At 36.0% G+C, this 20,467-nt stretch overlaps 1 protein-coding gene across 2 annotated transcripts; it reads left to right on the forward strand.

Annotated features, from left to right (window-relative positions):
• The first annotated feature begins 15,868 nt into the window (after positions 1-15,868).
• Positions 15,869-19,403, forward strand: LOC103450500 (uncharacterized). Of its 2 annotated transcripts, XM_008389864.4 has the most exons (6): positions 15,869-16,483; positions 17,058-17,145; positions 17,627-17,808; positions 18,158-18,218; positions 18,316-18,364; positions 19,131-19,403. In XM_008389864.4, exons 1-5 carry the CDS (start codon positions 16,358-16,360, stop codon positions 18,330-18,332), a joined length of 474 nt encoding a protein of 157 aa, XP_008388086.1. In that variant the 5' UTR covers positions 15,869-16,357; the 3' UTR covers positions 18,333-18,364; positions 19,131-19,403. The 2 variants fall into 2 exon arrangements, with proteins under 2 accessions (XP_008388086.1, XP_070665075.1); XM_070808974.1 differs by lacking the exon at positions 19,131-19,403 and having other exon boundaries at positions 16,034-16,483; positions 18,316-18,367.
• The last annotated feature ends 1,064 nt before the right edge of the window (positions 19,404-20,467 follow it).

The raw sequence follows: 20,467 nt of genomic DNA on the forward strand, positions 1-20,467 counted from the left end.
ATCACAGAATGTGCAGCACCACAATCAATCAAAACTCTAGCAAAATGACCAAGAATATTTAACGTACCCATAATCAAATCTGGATGGTTCTGAGCATCTTGCAGTGATATGTGATTAACACGTCCATGAGCTTGCTGTCGTCCACCACGACCTCTGTTGCCTTGGTTACCTCGCCCCTGAGAAGTACGTCCCTGTCCTGACTGATTAGACTGCCTAGATGGTCCTCCACCGCTAGCAGCAACCTCTCCCTGTCGGGGCTGACCTCTCTGATGCCACTGAGATCCGCTAGCTGGCATGGAAGGATAAGAAGTATAACCTCCAAGGTCTTGGGAATACCCAGTCTGAGAATAAGGATCCTAGGAATAGTGATATTGTCCGGAAGTATAGGGAGCAGCATCACCCTGATAGTGGTAAGCATCATCACGACCCGTCTGACCATAACTGCCTGATCCAAAATTCTGCTGAATCGGCGCTGGAGGTAGCATAGCACACTGCTGAGATCTCTGCTGACTCTGGGGACATTGAGCATCCCTATGTCCCATCTGTCCACAAGTGTAGCAAGCACCACCACTTCTCCTACACTCTCCATGATGTCTGAAATTACAACGGAGCACCAGAACCACCAGCACCATCAAAATCTCTCTGTCTCTAAAACCTGGGTCCACCAGCAAATCTTCCACCTCTTCTCAGGCCTGTGACACTAAATCCTCCACTGGAAGAACTCGAGCTCGCTGCACTTTTCTTGAAATTATGTGTCTTACGGGGTCCCTGAGTGGAGATACCTTTACCCCTATCATATTTCTTCTGATTATCATTTTTATCTTCATCATCCTCACTATTACTAAGAAGGTTGTCAGAATCCTCCATCCAAACCAAAATCTCAGAAAACTCATGATAAGTGGTGCAAGGAAGCGCACTAGCAAAAGTCCGCCATTTCCTCTTAGTTCCCAGCTTAAAACGGCGAAGCATCTCTGCCTGATTACCAGCTGTATCAGGGTCATAACGAGACAAGTCTGTAAACTTCCTGTAATACTCATGCGTCGACATATTCTTTTGCTTCAATTGAGTGAACTCATGCTTCTTACGATCAATGTACTCCGGAGGGACAAATCTTTTCTTAAAATTCTTTTTGAATACTTCCCAATCAGCTGCCATCTCAGGAAACATAAACTGAGTCTGATTTACCCACCAAGCTGCTGGCTCTCACCCCAAAAACCAAGTAGTGGTCTCAACCCATCTATTAGCAGGAAGATTCCCTTGACCCTGCATCACCTGAAAAGTCTTCTCAATATGGTCTAGCCACTTTTCTGCCCCTTCATGACCTTCATTACCCATGAAACAGTCCAATTTCAGATTATACATAGTCTCCAGGGGTGTCCTCTGAGGAAGAGGGGGACAGATTGCATTCTGAAAAGCATGGGCCGTCGCTTCCCCTAATTGAGTTATATCAGGGAAATTAGGCTCAGAAGCATGACGTGATTCCCTACGAGGCGGCATAGTTCTGACAGAAGACATCAAAAGATCATTAGAGCATTAACAATTTATACAGGACTGCAACCTAGGCTCTGATAGCAAACTGACACACCCCGATCCTAGAATTAAGGCGTGCTGGCCGTCACGTGGGCATGACGTAACCAAAAGTGCGACGCGGAAGCAATAGATAAGAGAAATACGAATAAACAAAAACCAAATACTAGCAATAATAACCAAGTAACGTGCTAGAGTAAGTTCAAGTGTGAAACACACAAATTCAGAGCATAAGTACTAGGTGCAGTCAAGTAGGACCATAACTAAATTACAATACCCGCAGGTGAGTCATACATTTATGTAGTCTGTCAGTACGCCGTGGGAATCCTCGTCGGCCAGCAACGCTGCTAACTAGAACCTGGAGGGGCGCAAAACAAAATTGAGTGGGTCAATAAAACCAAAGTTTTTCAAAAACATTTCATTTAAAACATTTCTAACCCCTCGCTGTAAAACCTGTATACTTTCCCAGAAAATAACATAATATGCATATAATCTTCATATATCTCAAATCACAATTCTTTATTAAAACCCAGAAAATATGTCATGCCATAAATGTCAATAACAGATTAAGAATGCATCAATATAACAGGTGACATAATGAATCAACCGGAGACCCTGCAGTTGGTCCTGTACGGTTAATTCCATAGCTCAATATCCCAACCAACCGGAGTCACCACGGTGACTTGTACGGCACTACTCTGCACATAAGTCGGAACTACCTGAAGTAGTCTGTACGACAAGAATGGTGTAATAATACGCTCTAGTGCTTCTCTCATCAATCATCTGTGCACATAATCTACGGTCACCTACCAGTCGGAACCACCTCTAGTGATATGTACAACTAGCATGTCAGAACCTTCTCATGGTTTGTACGACATGCACCTACTTAGATCCAAGGTGAGCGTGCGGTGCGGTGAATATTATAAGCACTAACACCAGGGGTGCAGGTTATGAGCTCTTAACACAATTCACATTACAATAAATCATATGAACAATCTAAACTTACCTGATACTCACATGTGCGTCCACAGCACCATTTCACATATATATGCATCAATTACTAATTCATATAATTCATAATATGCATGCATGGCATTAGAAAAACATACTTTTATTTAAATTCAATTTTTGGGAAATTCAGTAATATATAGGTAATAACAGAAAATAACTGCCCACTCACTGATAAGTCGAAGGGTTGTAACCCCCGTGACGTCCCTGGATGCGCTCATCCTCGGGATAGGTATCACCTCTTTGGAGCCTCAAAACCTTCGAAAATCACGTCGGGAAACTTCACCAAAACCGGCCACCTTCGAACTAGGGTGTCCCGATGTCCAAAACTTCCAAACGAACGTCCCCGAGCTTCGTGGGAACTTCCTAGAGCTCACTATGAGCTTGGATTGTCCTGAAAATGGTACCTTTGAGTTTGTGGGGCACTCACGAACACAATGGTGCTAATCTCCACTTCGATCCATGAAGTTTTGATGGTCCTTGGGTGTGGTCCGTACAATTTCGAAGGAAGAGAGAGAAGAGTGACAGAGAAGGAAGAGAGAGAGAGAGGGCACGAGGAAGGAGAAAGTGTCCCGTGTGTGTGGTCCATCCCAAAACGATCACCATCAATTTTTCTTAAGTCCCTAACCATACAAAACACATACAACCTTTAATCAAAATTCAAACTTTCCAAAACTTAGGGAAATATGCATTGTTCAATAATATGTCACACACCTACCTTAGCAATAGTCAAGGATAATTTCGTCATTTCACAACCTCGATAAAAAGAATCACGGGATGGGCTGTAACAAGGAGTGTAGCTGTAAAAAATCAACAAAATCGGAGTTAAAATAACCATTAAATCGTGATTTTTTTATTTATAACCGTCAAAAAGTTTTATCTCCTTACTTGATCTCTGAATGTTTGTTTTTTTGCAATTTTTGACATATGCAATCTCGAAGCATATATAAACAAGTTTGACAGTTGGATCATTGAAATTAGTTTCGTAGAATGCGTATCCTTTCAAAATGATAGATTTACTAACACTTAGAGTTTATTTATATTTTCATTAAGTATAACATAAGAATTTATCGTATCCACTAGGATAAATATTTTAAATTTAAGATCGAGCTCATTCATTGTATTCATATAGGGTCATGGAGTGTAGCTGTAAAAAAATCATCAAAATCAGAGTTAAAATCACCGTTAAATCATGATTTTTCGTTTATAACCGTTGAAAAGTTTTGTCCTGTTACTTGATCTCTGAATGTTTTTTTTTGCGATTTTTGGCGTATGCAATCTCGAAGCATATATAAACAATTTTGATGGTTGGATCGTTGAAATTAGTTTCGTAGAATGCGTATCCCATCAAAACGATAGATTCATTAGCACTTAAGAGTTTATTTGTACTTTCATTAAGAATAACATAAGATTTGTGTGGTATCCACTAATATAAATATTTTAAATTGAAGATCGAATTCATTCATTGTATTCATATAGGGTCAAGGAGTGTAGCTGTAAAAAATCATCGAAATTTGAGTTAAAATAACCGTTAAATCGTGATTTTTTGTTTGTAACCATCAAAAAGTTTTGTCCCATTACTTGATCTCTGAATGTTTATTTTTTGTGATTTTTGGCGTATGTGATCTCAAAGCATATATAAAAAAGTTTAACGGTTGGATCAATGAAATTAGTTTTGTAGAATGTGTATCTCATCAAAATGATAGATTCACTAACTCTTAGAGTTTATTTATACTTTCATTAAGTAAAACATAAGAATTTGTGGTATCCACTAGTGTAAATATTTTAAATTGAAGATCGAGCTCATTCATTGTATTCATATAGGGTCAAGGAGTGTAGCTGTAAAAAATCATCAAAATCAGAGTTAAAATCACCGTTAAATCATGATTTTTCTTTTATAACCGTTAAAAAGTTTTGTCCTGTTACTTGATCTCTGAATGTTTGCTTTTTTGCGATTTTTGGCGTATGCAATCTCGAAGTATATAGAAACAATTTTGATGGTTGGATCGTTGAAATTAGTTTCGTAGAATGCGTATCCCATCAAAACGATAAATTCATTAACACTTAAGAGTTTATTTATACTTTCATTAAGAATAACATAAGATTTGTGTGGTATCCATTAATGTAAATGTTTTAAATTGAAGATCGAATTCATTCATTGTATGCATATAGGATCAATGAGTGTAGCTATAAAAAATAATCAAAATCAGAGTTAAAATAACCGTTAAATCGTGATTTTTCGTTTTCTAACCGTCGAAAAGTTTTGTCTCGTTAATTGATCTCTGAATGTTTGTTTTTTTGCGATTTTTTGCTGGTGTGATCTCGAAGCATATACAAACAAGTTTGACTGTTGGATCGTTGAAATTAGTTTCGTAGAATTCGTATCCCATTAAGTTCAATGGTGTGTGTATATATATATTTATTAAGTAGATTTAAATTTATTTATTTTGTATGTATAACACTTAATTGAATGGTATGTATATTTAAGCTGATCCAGTGGTCACCAATTTTTAAAATTTAATTTAATAATATATATATAATTATTATAGTTTTTAGGGGTATAAAATTGTTACATTAATATACATATAATTATTATAGTAGTTTTTAGGATTATAAAATTAATATATATAAAATTATAGTATTTGAAATATTAGGCGGGAAATTTCCCGCTTGTTTGCATGAGGAAATGGATGGAGAGACTTAGTGTCGGTTTTAACCGACGCTAGTATCATTAAAGCGACGCTATGTGAATTTCAAAAAGTATGTCAGAAGTTGGCACTGGTTTAAACCGACGCTAGTTTCATTAAAGCGACGCGAGTTTCATTAAAGCGATGATATGTGAATTTCAAAAAGCGTGTCAGAAGTTGGCGTCGTTTTAAACCGACGCTAGTTTCATTAAAGCGACGATATGTGAATTCAAAAAATGTGTCAGAAGTTGACGTCGGTTTAAACTAACGCTAGTTTCATTAAAGTGATGCAAGTGTCATTAAAGCGACGCTATGTGAATTTCAAAAAATGTGTCAGAAGTTGGCGTCGGTTTAAAGGGAGAAACGATGGGAATTAGGCGGCAGATGCGAGGGGTGGGGTCGAACTCGTCGGGGTTGGCAGACACGCAAGTGTCGCCGTCATCAGAGCCGATGTAGGTGCAGAGCCACCAGACCCAGCGAATATAGCCAACTCCACCATGGCTTTTGGATTGTTGTTCGGTTTTCCCCAGACTTAAAAAAAATAATCAAAACATGGTTTGTAGTTTTGTATTTTGCCCAAAATGGTTGGGAATAAGAAAATTGAAGGATATGTTGGCAAATATGGAAGAAGAAGAAGAAGATGGCGGTGGGGCGGGTGAACAGACACAAAGGCAGAAGAATTACGTGGGCTTGCGTAAAAAAACCAAAAATTAATTGCGACAGCACGATTTATGTGAATTGCCAAGATTAAAGGATCCCCATGAATCCCTAGAGAGAGATCCAGATAGGATCCTCATCCCAAACATTCAACATCTTAATGGCCACTCAAACAGCCAAAACCAAATTATTCCTCTTCAGTACAAATGAAAATTCTTACCTTTTGTTTTATCAAACCTTCAGACTTCAATATTAAAAAATGCAACAGAATAAGTGGGGGAGTCAAACCTTCCGTCGCCTCTCTCGAACTGAACTTTACGAAGTAGCGTGGTGGCCTTGCCGGCGAACATGGGACCGACGATGACGTGAATCTCACCGGAGCGCTGGTGAGATTTCGCCCCCATTTGTACACATTGGATGTTCTGAGCTGAAAAAATGAATCTTCTGGCGAGAAAAATATTGGGTTTTTAGAAAAGGTTGGAGGGCTGAATGAGAATGACTTGGAGGAGGAGGAGGCTAAAGATAAAAGGGCGTAAAGTGTGGCGAAAGCTGCTACAATGAGAAGAAAAGGAAGAAGGAGAAAGAAATGAGAACTGAAGAAAACTGAGCAGGGGAAGAAGGAAACAGGGATGGATAAGGGGCGCACGAAGGAAATGGGGGAAGAGATATGTTTTATTTAAGGTGAAAACCTTGCGTCTACTAAAACCGTCAGTAATTGTAAATTATGTCGGAAAAATCGACACCGACTCTAAAATTGACAAACATGCATAATCAATATCTGACACAAACTGCAATGGTATCGATTAAAATCGACACCACCTATTTCGCATGCAAATTAAGTGGGAAGTTTGAAAATGAAAACAAATCATGCCAGCTAAAAGCGCCAGAAATAGTTCTTTAACCGACAGAAATTTTTATGTCGGTTAAAAGCGCCACTATTTTCTGACATTCTTGGTTCCGGTCGGTTATAAGCAACAATAATACTTTGTCATCCAACATCATGTAAAAAGACTGTCGGAAATCCAACACATTAAGCCAGTTTTGTAGTAGTGGTAAATCATAGAAAAAAACGATCTGCCAGTAATGCCCATATCAAAATCCACATGATTTTGATAATAAGTTCTCAAGTGCAAGTTAAGTTCTTCCTTCCACATGACATATAAACCTCCTAAATTGCCGCGACTAGCAACAGCAAAAACTCTATCAAACTTCAACTTCAAACGTAAGCGTTCCATGTGATCACCATCACTTTTGGTCTCACACAAGAACACAACTATAGGATCTTTGCTTATAATAAGTCGTTGAAGCGCATGAACTGCTCGGAGGTACCCAAGCCCCCGGCAGTTCCAAACTAAACAACTCATTGTTGTCGACGGGATTGACCACCGCCAATCCCCGCCGATGAACTAAAAGAATACTCAGTGATCATCACCTTCCTGCGACCCACTGGACGAGCCAGAAAGTCCTCCCCTTCCCTTACAGGCCGTTTGCCAAGCTCAGTACTTGGAAAACGGTGAAGCTCATCGCTATTTGTTCTGCTACATCTCGATTGCTTGCCCCCTTTACGTTGGAGTCTCCTCTGTTTCTTTCTCCGTTTGAACTGAAGGTGTTCAATAGTAGGCATAAGATTAAAATGATCTCAACCTAACTAATGATTCCATTTGGTCCTGGAATGTGTGATCCACGATAGCTTGCTTATGGCCCATATGATTGACACCAATGATCAAGGCCACTAAGAATCCCCACTGGACCATTATCAGAGTTAATATTTGACTGGGTGGATGGGATTAAAGATTTTTCCATTTCACGATGAGGTGGACAATTCAAGTCAACTCCAAATAAAATTATTACTTTAATGGCGTCATTATTAGCCTCCTCAACGCCCACTAAATCACCTCCAAAAGAAGTGCCTGATGGTGCGCCCGTTACCTCCAAAAAGGAGAAAAATCCTCAGTGGGAAACGACTGTTGGAAGGGAAATTACCACCCCTTCACATCCCGCATCAGCCGTAAGGTTTTGCACAGTCATCATCATTCTTACCTTTAAACTGCAAGCAATTTTCTTCCATATGCCCAATCATTCCATAAAGATAACAAGTAAATGGAACCTTCTCATATCTTAAAGTTATCTTCACCGTATTACCCTCCAAAACTAGCAGAAGACTCCCACATAAGGGTTTCTTAATGTCCATCTCTGCCCGAATGCGAAGTATACTGCCCAACAATTCACTCTTTCTGCTTTGGTCCTTCAAAATATGCTTCCCTCTCTGATTCCCAACAAATTGTCCCATGTGGCGAGTCATATATGCAAGGGGTAAACCCTTAATCTAGATCCAAAATTCCTGACAACTGAGTGTAATATTATCCTGCTGGGCAAGACTATCAGCCTCCGCCAAAGCCAATAAAGCACCATCAAACAACCATGGTCCACCCTTTTGCACTATTGCTCGTTCACATTTTGGATCGAAACCACAAGAAAACAAACCCGCCTTCAGTTCGACAATCGTAACCTTAGCCTTTGGCCTCCACAAATGCATCATCTAACGTTTGAACCTTTCTTTATTAAGGGTTTTTTTTTGTGAAAGCACTTTTCCAACAAGTAAGACTTTAGAAGATTTCAATAGAGCACCCCCTGATCATCTACAACCACCACTCTTTGCTCCTCAGTAGTGAGCGCAAGATGGGCTGCAAACTTCGTAAACATATCCTCCATGATCCTACACACGGGTAGCAAACCGAGACTAAAGAAATAGTCCAAGCAAGTAAAATACCAGAAACCACCGGTGCCGGGCACCGCCTACCCACATTACCCTTTCCTTCTCTTGCAATACAGAGATGAATATCACAACAGACAAGTTTAAGAATTAATCTACTTTTATCATGTCATTAGGAGGTATTGGGGTTTACAATAAAACTGATCATTTTTGTCATTAATATGCAAACTTCATAATACAACATGTCATTGAATCTATGCAAAAAGTAATATGTATCACATTTACTATATGAACTAATAAATTGCTTCAAAATTCGACTTTATAGCATTCACGAAGCATCAATAAAATGAGAAGTGATAGCCATAAACCATCTCTTTTGTTTACTTGAAGAGAACCGACTGTTTTGCTGAAGATGAGAGAGAGGGTAGCGAGGAGAGAGATGAGCGACGGGAGTCCGAGATTTGTCGAATAATTTTAAGGTTTTTTAGTTAGTTTTTTTAATTTAATATATATTAGAATAAACTGTTAAATGGGTACCCAATTATAATTGTGGGTAATACTCATAACCACCTATTTAAATTTCACAGATAAACGGTTATACCCATAACCGTTTATCAATTTAAACGGTTACCCATAACTATAACCGTTAATTTTAAATAGACGGTTAACCGCGGTTACCCATATCCATGGATATTTTGCCCATCCCTAGCTCTAGCTCAGGAATTAACCAATTGTGTTCCTCATGTAATTGATACTAGCATATGCCCCACACTTTGTGCGTGAATTTTATTTTATTTTTTAATTTTAAAATGGGAAGGAGAAGGGGGGGTTGGAAGAAAAAAAGAAAAGTGGATTAGAGAGAGAAGTTTTCTTTTTTATATTTTATTTTTCAAAATTAAAGGATGTTAGGATCACTTTTAGGTGAGGCTTTGAAAAAAACAGTAAAATTTAGTTTGTGTGAATTTATTTTACAGCCTATAATTTTGTTTTGTAATAGAAGACAAAATTATTTTTTTTATCCTCTTTTCATTGACAAATAGAAATTAATGTAGTTAAGGTTATGCGGTATAAACCTTCCATGTCTTTTCTAATTTACCTACTTTGATTGGATGCAAAAGTCTTGTCTGCATTTGACAAAAAAAAGGGTTGTCTGCATATTTGTCAAAACTAATCAGGAAAATCACAATTGAAAATAATATTAATAATAATATACTAGCATATGGGCACACACAAAATGTGTGAGAGAATTTTTTATTTTTGTTTTTCAAATAGGAGAGAGGAAGAGAGTGATAGAGAATGTGGGAGTGGGAAGGTTTTTTTTTTTTTTTTAAATGAGAGATATGTTAGGGTTACATGTAGGTGAGGTTTTGAAAAAAAAAACTGCAAAATTTGGTTTTGTGAAATTACATTTCTACCCCATATTTCATATTCATGTTCTGTTTTAATTAGAGGGTTAAACTGGTAATTTCATAGAATTTTGGTTGACAATGAGTGTTTTATTAATTAGTAGAGATAATAACAATTGAAGAGCAATTAGAGAAATAGAAATAAAGTAATGGCAAGATTGTTCCTTCTCTGCTTGACAACCAAATAGAAGAATGGAAGAAAACCATCGCGTAGTTAGGGTTATATGGTGAAAAAATGAGTCCTTTTTTTATGTCTCTTCAATTTGGTTCAGTTTGATTTTTTATATTCAATTCTTTTTTTTTTTCCAACTTCATTTCGGTATTCGTTTTGATTTTTTTAGGTTTTCGGTTTTTCAAACTCACCCATAGAGTTTGTGAGAAAAATTTGATGCATTAATCATGAAAATTAGTGTCAACTGGCTACTAGTTCACTATATAATATATATATTGAACTAAGATTAAGCCAAACAACCAAATGAACAGTAAAAAATGTCAACCTCACGTTGTGACGTATAAGTATTGAAAGTGACGAAAATACTTTTAACAACAATGAGAGAGAGTTGTGTGACACGAGATATATCGTCATAGTAGCGTTTTATGTCAATACTACTATAAATAAAAAGAAATTAATGTATATCTTTATATTATTATCATGAAAACACTACTATATAACCTGTGTCACGTGACATACTAGTTGAGAATCCATGCAAGAGATGAAAAAACTGGAGGGTGGAGCCAAATCCAAGAATTAGGACCCTACTTTAGACACGCGACTCTCGCAGTGATATACGTACGTTAGCAAGAGAGCTTATTATTTGGGGGGTAAAAGACTTCATGTTCTTAACGTGGGTCTTTTGAATTTTTGCAGTTACTTTTTCTATCCTATAAATATAGTGGGCACTATCACATGGAAATAACTTATGTGGGCAAGTAATTTACTTGACTAAAGGCACCAAGAGAAAAAACTTAAAGGAAACAAACAAAAGGCAGTTGTTTAATTTCCCGTAAATTGTATTTCTGGCCATGTCTTTTATGTGCAAATGTGAAGTCATTAGTTGGGACTTGTTTCCCCCCTCCATCCCTTTAAGCCACACAAAATTTCCTAACTATAAGACAAATTTTCAGGTTGATTATTTAGAATTAAAAATTTAGGGTGGTGTTATTGGCACTTGTAAGAAATTATGTTGCACCAAATGTATAGAGATATAAATAGAAAAATACATTTGAGAAGAGCGCATAATGACTTTTTTGGAGTGTCAATAATAGCTCTCAATTTTACTGTATTCTATACAACGAGAATTTTGATTTTTAGATATTGATCATTGAATCCTTAACTAAAGATTTATCAGCTAAAAATTTTAGTGTATAAAACACCCGGATTCAGCAAATACTTTAAATTTTATCAAAGGTGATTTAGATTTGGAAATTAATGTACAATACTTGTTTCCTTAAATTTTGTGATGGTGGTAGTCACCCGCCATTACCACACAAAAACGAGTGAGATTTACGGCATCTCTTAATCTAATAAAACTCTGGTCACAACAAGAATACCATTTCCATATTTGATTAGATTTGGAACCGGATAACCTTCTTAATTAAGGTTGATTTTCTTTTAATTCATTTCACGTATAAAAACAAATAATTATGATTAACATATTTGTTTCATGGTTGGCCATTGGATTCTATGAACTTTACCTAAGATTTTGTGTGAAACTTACGACGAGGATTTCTGCATGGTAAATTATCAAGAATTTTCCATGTAATTTTTTCTTCCTATAAAAAATAGGGGGTATGTATTAACTACCATTAAATATACATACTGAATTATTTTTGCTGAATGAAAATTTTTCAATCACAGATGGCGCTTTACCACGGTGGTGAAAAATAATAATGTCTATACACTTTGGTGTGGATTCAATCCCTATTACTCCTCCTCTCTAACATTTAACAACTTAACCCACTAATGCTATTATTTGTCCAAAAAAAAATTTTGTTAATCTTTGAAAACAAAAAAAAAAGACAAAAGGAGATTTTGTAAATTTATTATAAATTTAAGAATCAATATAAATATAAAAAAAAACACACTTAGGATGTATATCCTCAATCCAAAGAGACTTCAACAAAACATAAAACAAAGATAACACTGCAAAGCCAAATGAACTTCCTTCCTGATGAAAAACTCTCAAACTTAATAAGTTGGCATATGAAAAATTATGCGCACAAAACTAGCAATATAATGAACATGAGAACACAAAACCGGCATGTGTTGAGATGGCTAAATTGGTTTTCATCTTTGAGTGATGAGTTATGTGGTCTCTTATGTCAATGATAACTTGGTACGGTCTCGCTCTACTACGATGATCTTATATGAACTCACTATTCAGTGGTAACCAATTTGGCTGCCAGACTCTATTGTGTGTATTTATTGTTACATATCAATATCGTTGACGATTGTGCGCTTGGCAAATGTGTTATTGTGCGTTTGTGGTTGTGGTAGCCTTTTAGGGGCGGGGAACTGTGGCCACCAATGATAAGAACAACTACCTTCCTAAAAGTTGGTTGTATTATTTTCGTTGATCGTATCTTTTTGCGAGTGTGGTCTTCGTCCCCCCGCTTTTATTTGGTTCATTTGTATTATTTTATTAAGAGTAATATTAAGGAAACTAAATTTGTAGATTAAATTTTGTAAACTAAATGACATGGAAGTTGCTAATTTAGTCTACAAATTTAGTTTCCTTAACATTACTCTTTATTAATAGAAAATAAAAGGGAGGAGGGACAAGCAGGAGCTTTCTGAATGTAGTCCTCAACCCCATGGGGAGAGTCGGTGGCTTACAAGTGATCATTATACTAAAGAGTTAATCTCACCTAACATTTCTAAGTATTCAAAAAAAATTATCAAAGAATGAATGCTTACTATTTGAGCTAGAAACGTGTTTGTCAACTTTCACTACTTTTGACAAGTTGCTTTTTTTTTTCGTTAAAAAAAATGCAACTTGTCAAAAGTAGTGAATGTTGTGTTGTGTCTTCAATAGATGAAGTTTCATTTTTGTGATGACAAAATATAGAATCCAAAGGATAACACAAATTGGCATAGTCAAGTTGGCTACACCAATATCCTTTTTCATTTGCATTTAAGTTCAAATTCCTCTGTAGTGCATATTTTGTATGAGAAATAATTTATCAAAGAAATTTATCAAAGAATGAATGCTTACTATTTGAGCTAGAAACGCGTTTGTCAACTTTCACTACTTTTGACAAGTTGCTTTTTTTTTCGTTAAAAAAATGCAACTTGTCAAAAGTAGTGAATGTTGTGTTGTGTCTTCAATAGATGAAGTTTCATTTTTGTGATGACAAAATATAGAATCCAAAGGATAACACAAATTGGCATAGTCAAGTTGGCTACACCAGTGTTCTTTTTCATTTGCATTTAAGTTCAAATTCCTCTGTAGTGCATATTTTGTATGAGAAATCATTTTCACACATTTTTTTCTTCTCCTATGTACCTCTATATATTTACGTCCATTATTGATGTTTCAATTTAATGGACTAAAAAATAAATGAAAGTGTGTGTGAAAATCAATTTCCTCTCTAATTTTTAGTTATTTTACGTGATAAGAAATAAAAAGATAATAACAAAAAAGGAGAAATAGATGATCCTTAAAAAGAGAGTCAAAGATTGCAAGGTTATTGTTCACCAAATTATTTATTTTGGCAATGAGAATGCATATTATTTTGTGAATGAATGAGTGAATGATTCATTTGTACAGAAAGCTTACAATCCTTGTGGCTTAAAATTGAACACACTTACATCATGCGGCGACCTCACTTGTACACTGCACGGCACAACACAATTCAACCGACGACGCGACTAGAGTTTGTGCCATGTCCAATCTCTCATTCCTCGACTTGTGAGGTCGTCACCTTCTACTTGTGGATGCTCGTGACCCCTCTTCCCATCATCAACTTTATATAATCAACTCAACTCCACCAATTATATATCAAGCACTAGGAGTGTCTTCAAACACAACATCATGTATTACTGACCATTAATATCCTTTTCTTATAGTGCAAACTTTCTTATCCAACACAACCAATCATAAAGGTTGGATATGTTTGTTTTTATAATAAGACAATGTACAATTTGTTCTTTATCTTTCACCTCCACGTTAATGACATTTAGAGCTTGTTTGGTTTTGTTTTTATCAGCTAATATTTCTTGTGCACGACCTCATGGTGTCACTAGGTGCTCGACAAAATACTCATGTCGGCAAATTGTACTAGCTATCAACAGGGGTCGACAAACTTTACGCATGCACATTGCTTGGAGAGATTTTTCAGTGGGACTATCACACAAGGTGATACACCATGTGTTCCTATATAAATAATGGGTTTTGTGTGTTAAAAGGTTAATAAATTAAAAATTAAAATTTTCCACCACTTCTATAAAAACAAGTGGTGTACCATCCGTGTTCTTGTCACAACTAAAAATTTCTCCACTACTTGGCCACCCTCATCAAGTCATGCACACAAATCTTGACGTGTGCCAGGTGCTCAATCAAATGCCTAAATAACCTCGTCGCTAAAATTTGTTAATAGTAAACTGATTTTTTTACTATAATTATGAATGAAAGTACTATTTGACTTAATACAGTGACTGCATTGGTACAGAATCATAAATTCATTTTAGTGTGAGGGTTTGCGAGGGTTAGGCAACATAATATAATAGATTGCCTGACAATACCAACTCTTTTATCATATTCTTCAGAAGGTGACTATAAACATGACGCTAGCAACTTCTCATTTGAACCTTCTGATTTTATCTACTCAAATCTCTTTTTTCATCTTTTAATATTGCTTGATAATCGAAACAATCTACTATCTAGATGACCCATTAAATATCAATTTTGTGAAAAATCAACCAAATGAAAAGAAAAAAAGAATAACCGTTCGATTAACATTGTCAAAATTTCAGTATTTAAGTGAGAAACATAATTCGTCTATTTATAGATAAGCATAAGCACTACTGCACTAGTTGATTAAAACATTTCAATTTTTTTTTTTTTTTTTTTTTTTTGGCATGATCTTCAAGTGGTGATTTTGAAAATAGATGGTGATATTGCATGGTGAGAAGGGGAAGAAAGTAAAACGTAAATGTACAAATAAGAAAATTGCTAGGATTATTATGCTTCAACTGCCAACTTCCAACTTCCAAATCCAAATCCCAAAAAATCGAATCCCAAATCCAAGCTTAAAAAAACAGGAGAGTGGAGAAGAAGTCCCATCTCTGTTTGGTCCGACAAGATAGAAAGATAAGGTCATAAAGGTCTGTTTCTCTCTTTTTCTTTAGAAGCTCTACCCTTTAACCCTAATTATTAGGATTAGATCCATTTCAAATTTTTAGTGTCTAGAGTTTAGAGATTAAAAAATTTGAACCACATAAATAGAATTTGATAATTCTTATAAACTTATTTTGCTGATCGACCTCTCACAAATTAACGACTTTGATTTTTTTTTCATTTATTTCTAAACTTCGAACAGTAAGATTCAAAGGTAGACCAATTCCTATTTATTGTCCAAAAACAAGCCTAAAAGAGGAGTCAAATATGAGTCAGGTTGTAGGGTAGGGTTGTTATTATCCACTAGGTAGTCGTGGCAATAAAAGGTTAGGATTTAGAGGGCCTACAATGACGTCTCCCTCCCCACGTGGCACAAATCTGTAACTCTTCTCGACAGGTTGAAGGACGAGGAGAACGCAAAAGTAAAATTAGAGAAACAGAACCACTAGTAGTACAAAGTATTATGAGTTCTCAGATTTCGTAAACGACGATGACGTGTTATATATGTGTTTAATTCAATACATAGTTAGTGACCGATCCATCGAAATCGTAATATATTTTTGTCATAAGAAAAATAGAGAACATAGTGAGAAATATTTATGATTAATTTTGGATTAAATTAAATTGGGAAAATTCGAAAAGGGTAGGCGTCGTTTTTGGCTTATAAAATGGGTGGGAGCGACGGTTTCGTATTTTACTGAGTAGGGTTATGATCTTTCACGTGTCTCTCCCTTTCCTCTCTCTCCGTTTGTTTTCCGTTTCTGTTTGCTCTCCCTGTCTCTATTTATCAATCGCGCTTGCTTTCTGTTTCATTTCGCAGCAAAATAATAAATATATAATAATCTTGCTGCGGTTTTCTACCTTTCTTATTTGTTAAGCTTCGTTTGACGGTGCTATTTTTCAACATATATATATATATACACACACATATATTCCCCTATATAATATATACACCTAGCACTCTCCTAATATATAAAACAGAGAGAGAGAGAGGTTTAGGTTTATAATAGGGAAAGAGAAATGGAGGGAAGAAAGAAAACTGGGTCGTCGTCTTCTTCCTTCACCTCTGAGCTTTTCGGGTCGAAGGAGTCATCTGCTTCTTCTGGGATTTTTGGGGCCATATTTGCGCCTTCGTCCAAGGATTTGGTATTATTCCCCTGTTTTTTGAATTATTTTTCTGAAATTTTTGATGGGTTTTTTCTTCTTGTTTTCTTCGATTGTTTAATTAGGTTCCGATTTTTATCTCTGCATTTTTTCGTTTTGGCTTTTGAATTTTGAGAATCGTAGCTGGGTTTTGTTTGATGGCAAATGGGGTTCTGTTCTTTCCCTTTCTTTCATTGAATTTAGCTTCAAGCCTTCGCCTTTACGTCAATTTACGTTGTTTGGGGATGTTTTTGCAATTCTCTCTCTTAAAATCTTGGTGGGGTTTATATTTTCTCCCAAGTTGGGTGAAATTGGGTGAAAACTCTCAATTGTTGTCTATTTTCTGAATTGGATGATCAAGAAAAGTTTTTAATTTTTCATACTGAGATAACATTATTTTATTAATGAAGGGGTTTAGAATATAAAATGGTTGTACACGTTTGTTCTTTTGATTGAACTTTGCTTTATCTCCTCTTTGAATCTCTCTCTCTCTCTCTCTCTCTCTCTCTCTCTCTCTCCTGGGTGATCTTTTTGTTAGATTCTGTGTATATAGTATTTTATTTTTCTGTTGATTCAGGTGTTTGGGAGGGAATCTCTGCGTTCTGAAGTCACTGGGAAAAAGCTCACGGATGATCCATTGCACTTCAAGCCCAGAGATCAGCCAGGTTTGTACGCTTTTTGTATCTTTCATCTGTTGTTTTTCATACGTTATGGGCGAAGTTTGTATTTTTTTTTTGTCCTGTTTTGTTTAGATTGCTTCTTTCTGCATGCTAGGCATAAGCTGGGTTAACCTATTATTTATGAAGGGGGCCATGGCTAAAAGTGCTTCTGGGAAGTTCTTTCGGTTTTTATTCAGGAAGCAGTTGGATTTTTATTATTTCGACGTGCTTCCAATTAAAACTTTTCAAACAAAAGAGCTCGTGAGCATAACTGCTTGGGGTCCGATATGGATTCTGCACTATTCATTCTGGATTGAAAATTATGCTTACTTTCTTTTCAAATAAAAAAGTTTTAATTGGGTTGACCTTTTTAAAAAAAAAAAAAAATTTGTAATTGTAGATCCAAGTAATTCTTGATTTTGTAAGCGTGAATTGTGTGTTTGGGAAGTGTCTGATTCGGATGGATATCGTGTTGTTGCTGCTGCAGATGGTGCCTCGAAAGAGATCGAAGGTGAGAGTAAGAGCATAACAAATATGGACATAATAAGCTCCATCTATAGGGACCAGAGAGTGCAACAACCTTGCCATTTCAGTTCATCAATCTATTATGGTGGCCAAGATATTTATGCTCACCCCCAGAGTACCCAGAACCCTGAATATAACACTCCGGTGAGCGTTTTTCTTTGTTCTGTTATGTTTTATGTATAAGCCAAGCACAAATAGAGTAATTGTGTAAAATTTGAACATCGAGATGTAACTTGTTCATTTCATGCTCTCTATGGCGGGAAATTTTGCCTTGTCATCAGGTGTATTGTGCGTCTCTATCATTTTATGGCAAGAGATAACAAGTCACGTGATGAGAAATATTGACACACAGTTGTGGCACACAAGATTTTCTCTTATGTGGCATGTTATGTCAGGGGATATTGCAAATTATACAAAATTACTATATAACTAAGGAGTTTCCATTTAGAATATGGCTGTTCTTAATTGGGGGATTATTTCGTGATTATTTCAGTACAAGAAAGATGGGACCGAGGATGATTCGGGAAGTGCTTCTAGAGGAAACTGGTGGCAAGGTATAAGTCATACTGCAATGGTTTACTGGAGAAATCTGTATGTACTGTTCTAAAACTTCTGACATTGTTTTTTCTTCCAAATTTTCCATATCTGCAGGGTCCCTCTATTATTAAGGGCTCCTTTGCCGAGGCTTATACTCGTCAAGGTATGTTACTTACGAAACGTTACTGGAATTTACCATTCAGGTCTCCAACAATTATTCTAATAATTACGTATCTAATTTGACTCATGGACGAATATGCAAGAATACGTTTCAATATACAATATAGACACTTTCTTGTCGGTGACACGTCATCTACCATTTGAGTCTGTAACAATTATTCCATTAATTACATATCTAATTAGACCTATGGGCGAATATGCAAACATACGTTCAAGTATCTATAATATAGACACATCTTGTCAGCAGAATGTCATCTACCAATTGTCGGTGGCACATCATAGGCCATTAATTATATATCTAAGTTGACCTATTGACGAAGGCATACGTTTCGGTATATACTATATAGACACGTCTTGTCGGTGGGACGTCATACACCGTTGAGTCTCCGATAATTATTGAATAATTACGTATCTAATTTGACCTATGCGCAAGCATACGTTTGGGTATTTACACTTGTCGGTGGTACGGCATCTACGTTGTCCTTATCTTTTTCTTCTTTTTTTTTTTTTTATGACCTCGGTGAATTTCGTTTTTTAACATGCCTATATGTTCAATCATGACATTTACCTTTAGAATCTTACCATATGAAGCATAGGTTTTTTCCCTCCTATTAATATGTATACAAAGGTTTTTGTCAAAAATCGTTCATCCGGTTTGCGAACAATAACTTTGGTTCTTCTCGTTTCAAATTGATCAATGTTCCTCTAATAGTTTTATTTGTGTGACCTTTGTGTATCATGTTTTGCAGATAATATAGGAAGGAAATAGGGTAGCAGCAGATGGTTGTGGACACAGCTGGTTTGTTTTCCTCCAGCCCCCCAAACATAGTACTCACATGTATGCACCTTCTTTAGTTTCTCTGTGAAATATGTACTCTCTCTCTCTCTCTCTCTCTCTCTCTCTGTGTTCTACTATAAAGGATGTTTGGTTTAGTGACTTAATCATCCTCAACTGCTCTAATGTGGTTGAAGATTTGGATGTAAATTTAGTTTGTTTAATGAATGGTTTGTACTTCTAAGTCCATGTGGTTCTCTTTATCTCCGTTCTCTGTTGTTGTTCTTCTCTGTGGATGGTTGGATAGATAGTTTGTAGTCTCTAATCTACCTATTTGTGGTCCATGGATTCTGACCTGAGACAGAATCTGATCGATGGGCATGAACCCAAATTTGAACCTATGTTGTATATGTGGCTGGTTTTTAAAATCACCTCATATAGTCCCAGTGATAGGGTTATCCTTCGGGGAAAATGTTCTCTTTTCGGATTGTCTAGTTCACGTTCAAAGTAACAATATAATTATGACAAGAATTCTTTGGAAAAGGCTGACTATGAATTGGTAATCTAATTGATTCTTGTGCAAGTATGTGTAGTTAAGATTCATTATGATAATATAAGTATGACAAGAAAACATAACTTTATTTTTCATTCGTATCTATTTTTTTTAATTCTCTTTTTTACTTAAATTGGTTTTAAAAAAAAATTATTTGTATTACAGTTTAGTAGTATTCTTTTATATTTCTAAGTGAGGTTTTAGATACGGATCTTAAAATACAAGTTTATAACTAATTTATTTCTCTCACAAGTGTTAGAAAAAAACTTGAACACGACATTGCATTATGGAATCGATGGTGGTGCACTGTCCATTGTAATTTCTCAAGTGGATAAAAAGTTAATTCACTTTTCTAGCTCACCTCAAATTTAAGATTCCACTTGTAAGTCCCAACGTGCACGAAACTGACAAATCAGTCCTCAAAGGCGGTGGTGGCCCATCAAAGCCAGGATTATTTTGCTTTCCAAACCGTCTTTTCGATTTCTTATCCCAGCCTTTAATTCTGGAGTCGACCTTATCCAACCTGCAAACTATTCCGGACAAGGATTGTTAGTCCTTTTATTTTTTATGTCTTTTCATATCTTTTTATTTTGTGTGATTACAATTAAGTCACGTTATATTTTATATATTTTTTTTATAAAAATAAATAGTAATATAAAATATTAACATAGTTTAACCGCAACTACATAAACAAAAGAATATGGAAAGGCATGGAAAAAGAGAGAATAGACGATAGTTGTCCAACTATCCCATGTCTG

Source organism: Malus domestica, chromosome 12 (assembly GCF_042453785.1).
Source record: "Malus domestica chromosome 12, GDT2T_hap1".
Classification (NCBI taxonomy): domain Eukaryota; kingdom Viridiplantae; phylum Streptophyta; class Magnoliopsida; order Rosales; family Rosaceae; genus Malus; species Malus domestica.

Coding starts and splice junctions, on each gene's coding strand:
- LOC103450500 (XM_008389864.4), top strand. CDS start 16,358: ATGGAGGGAAGAAAGAAAACTGGGTCGTCGTCTTCTTCCTTCACCTCT. Junction 16,484..17,057: donor CGCCTTCGTCCAAGGATTTG/GTATTATTCCCC, acceptor CTGTTGATTCAG/GTGTTTGGGAGGGAATCTCT. Junction 17,146..17,626: donor CAAGCCCAGAGATCAGCCAG/GTTTGTACGCTT, acceptor TTGCTGCTGCAG/ATGGTGCCTCGAAAGAGATC.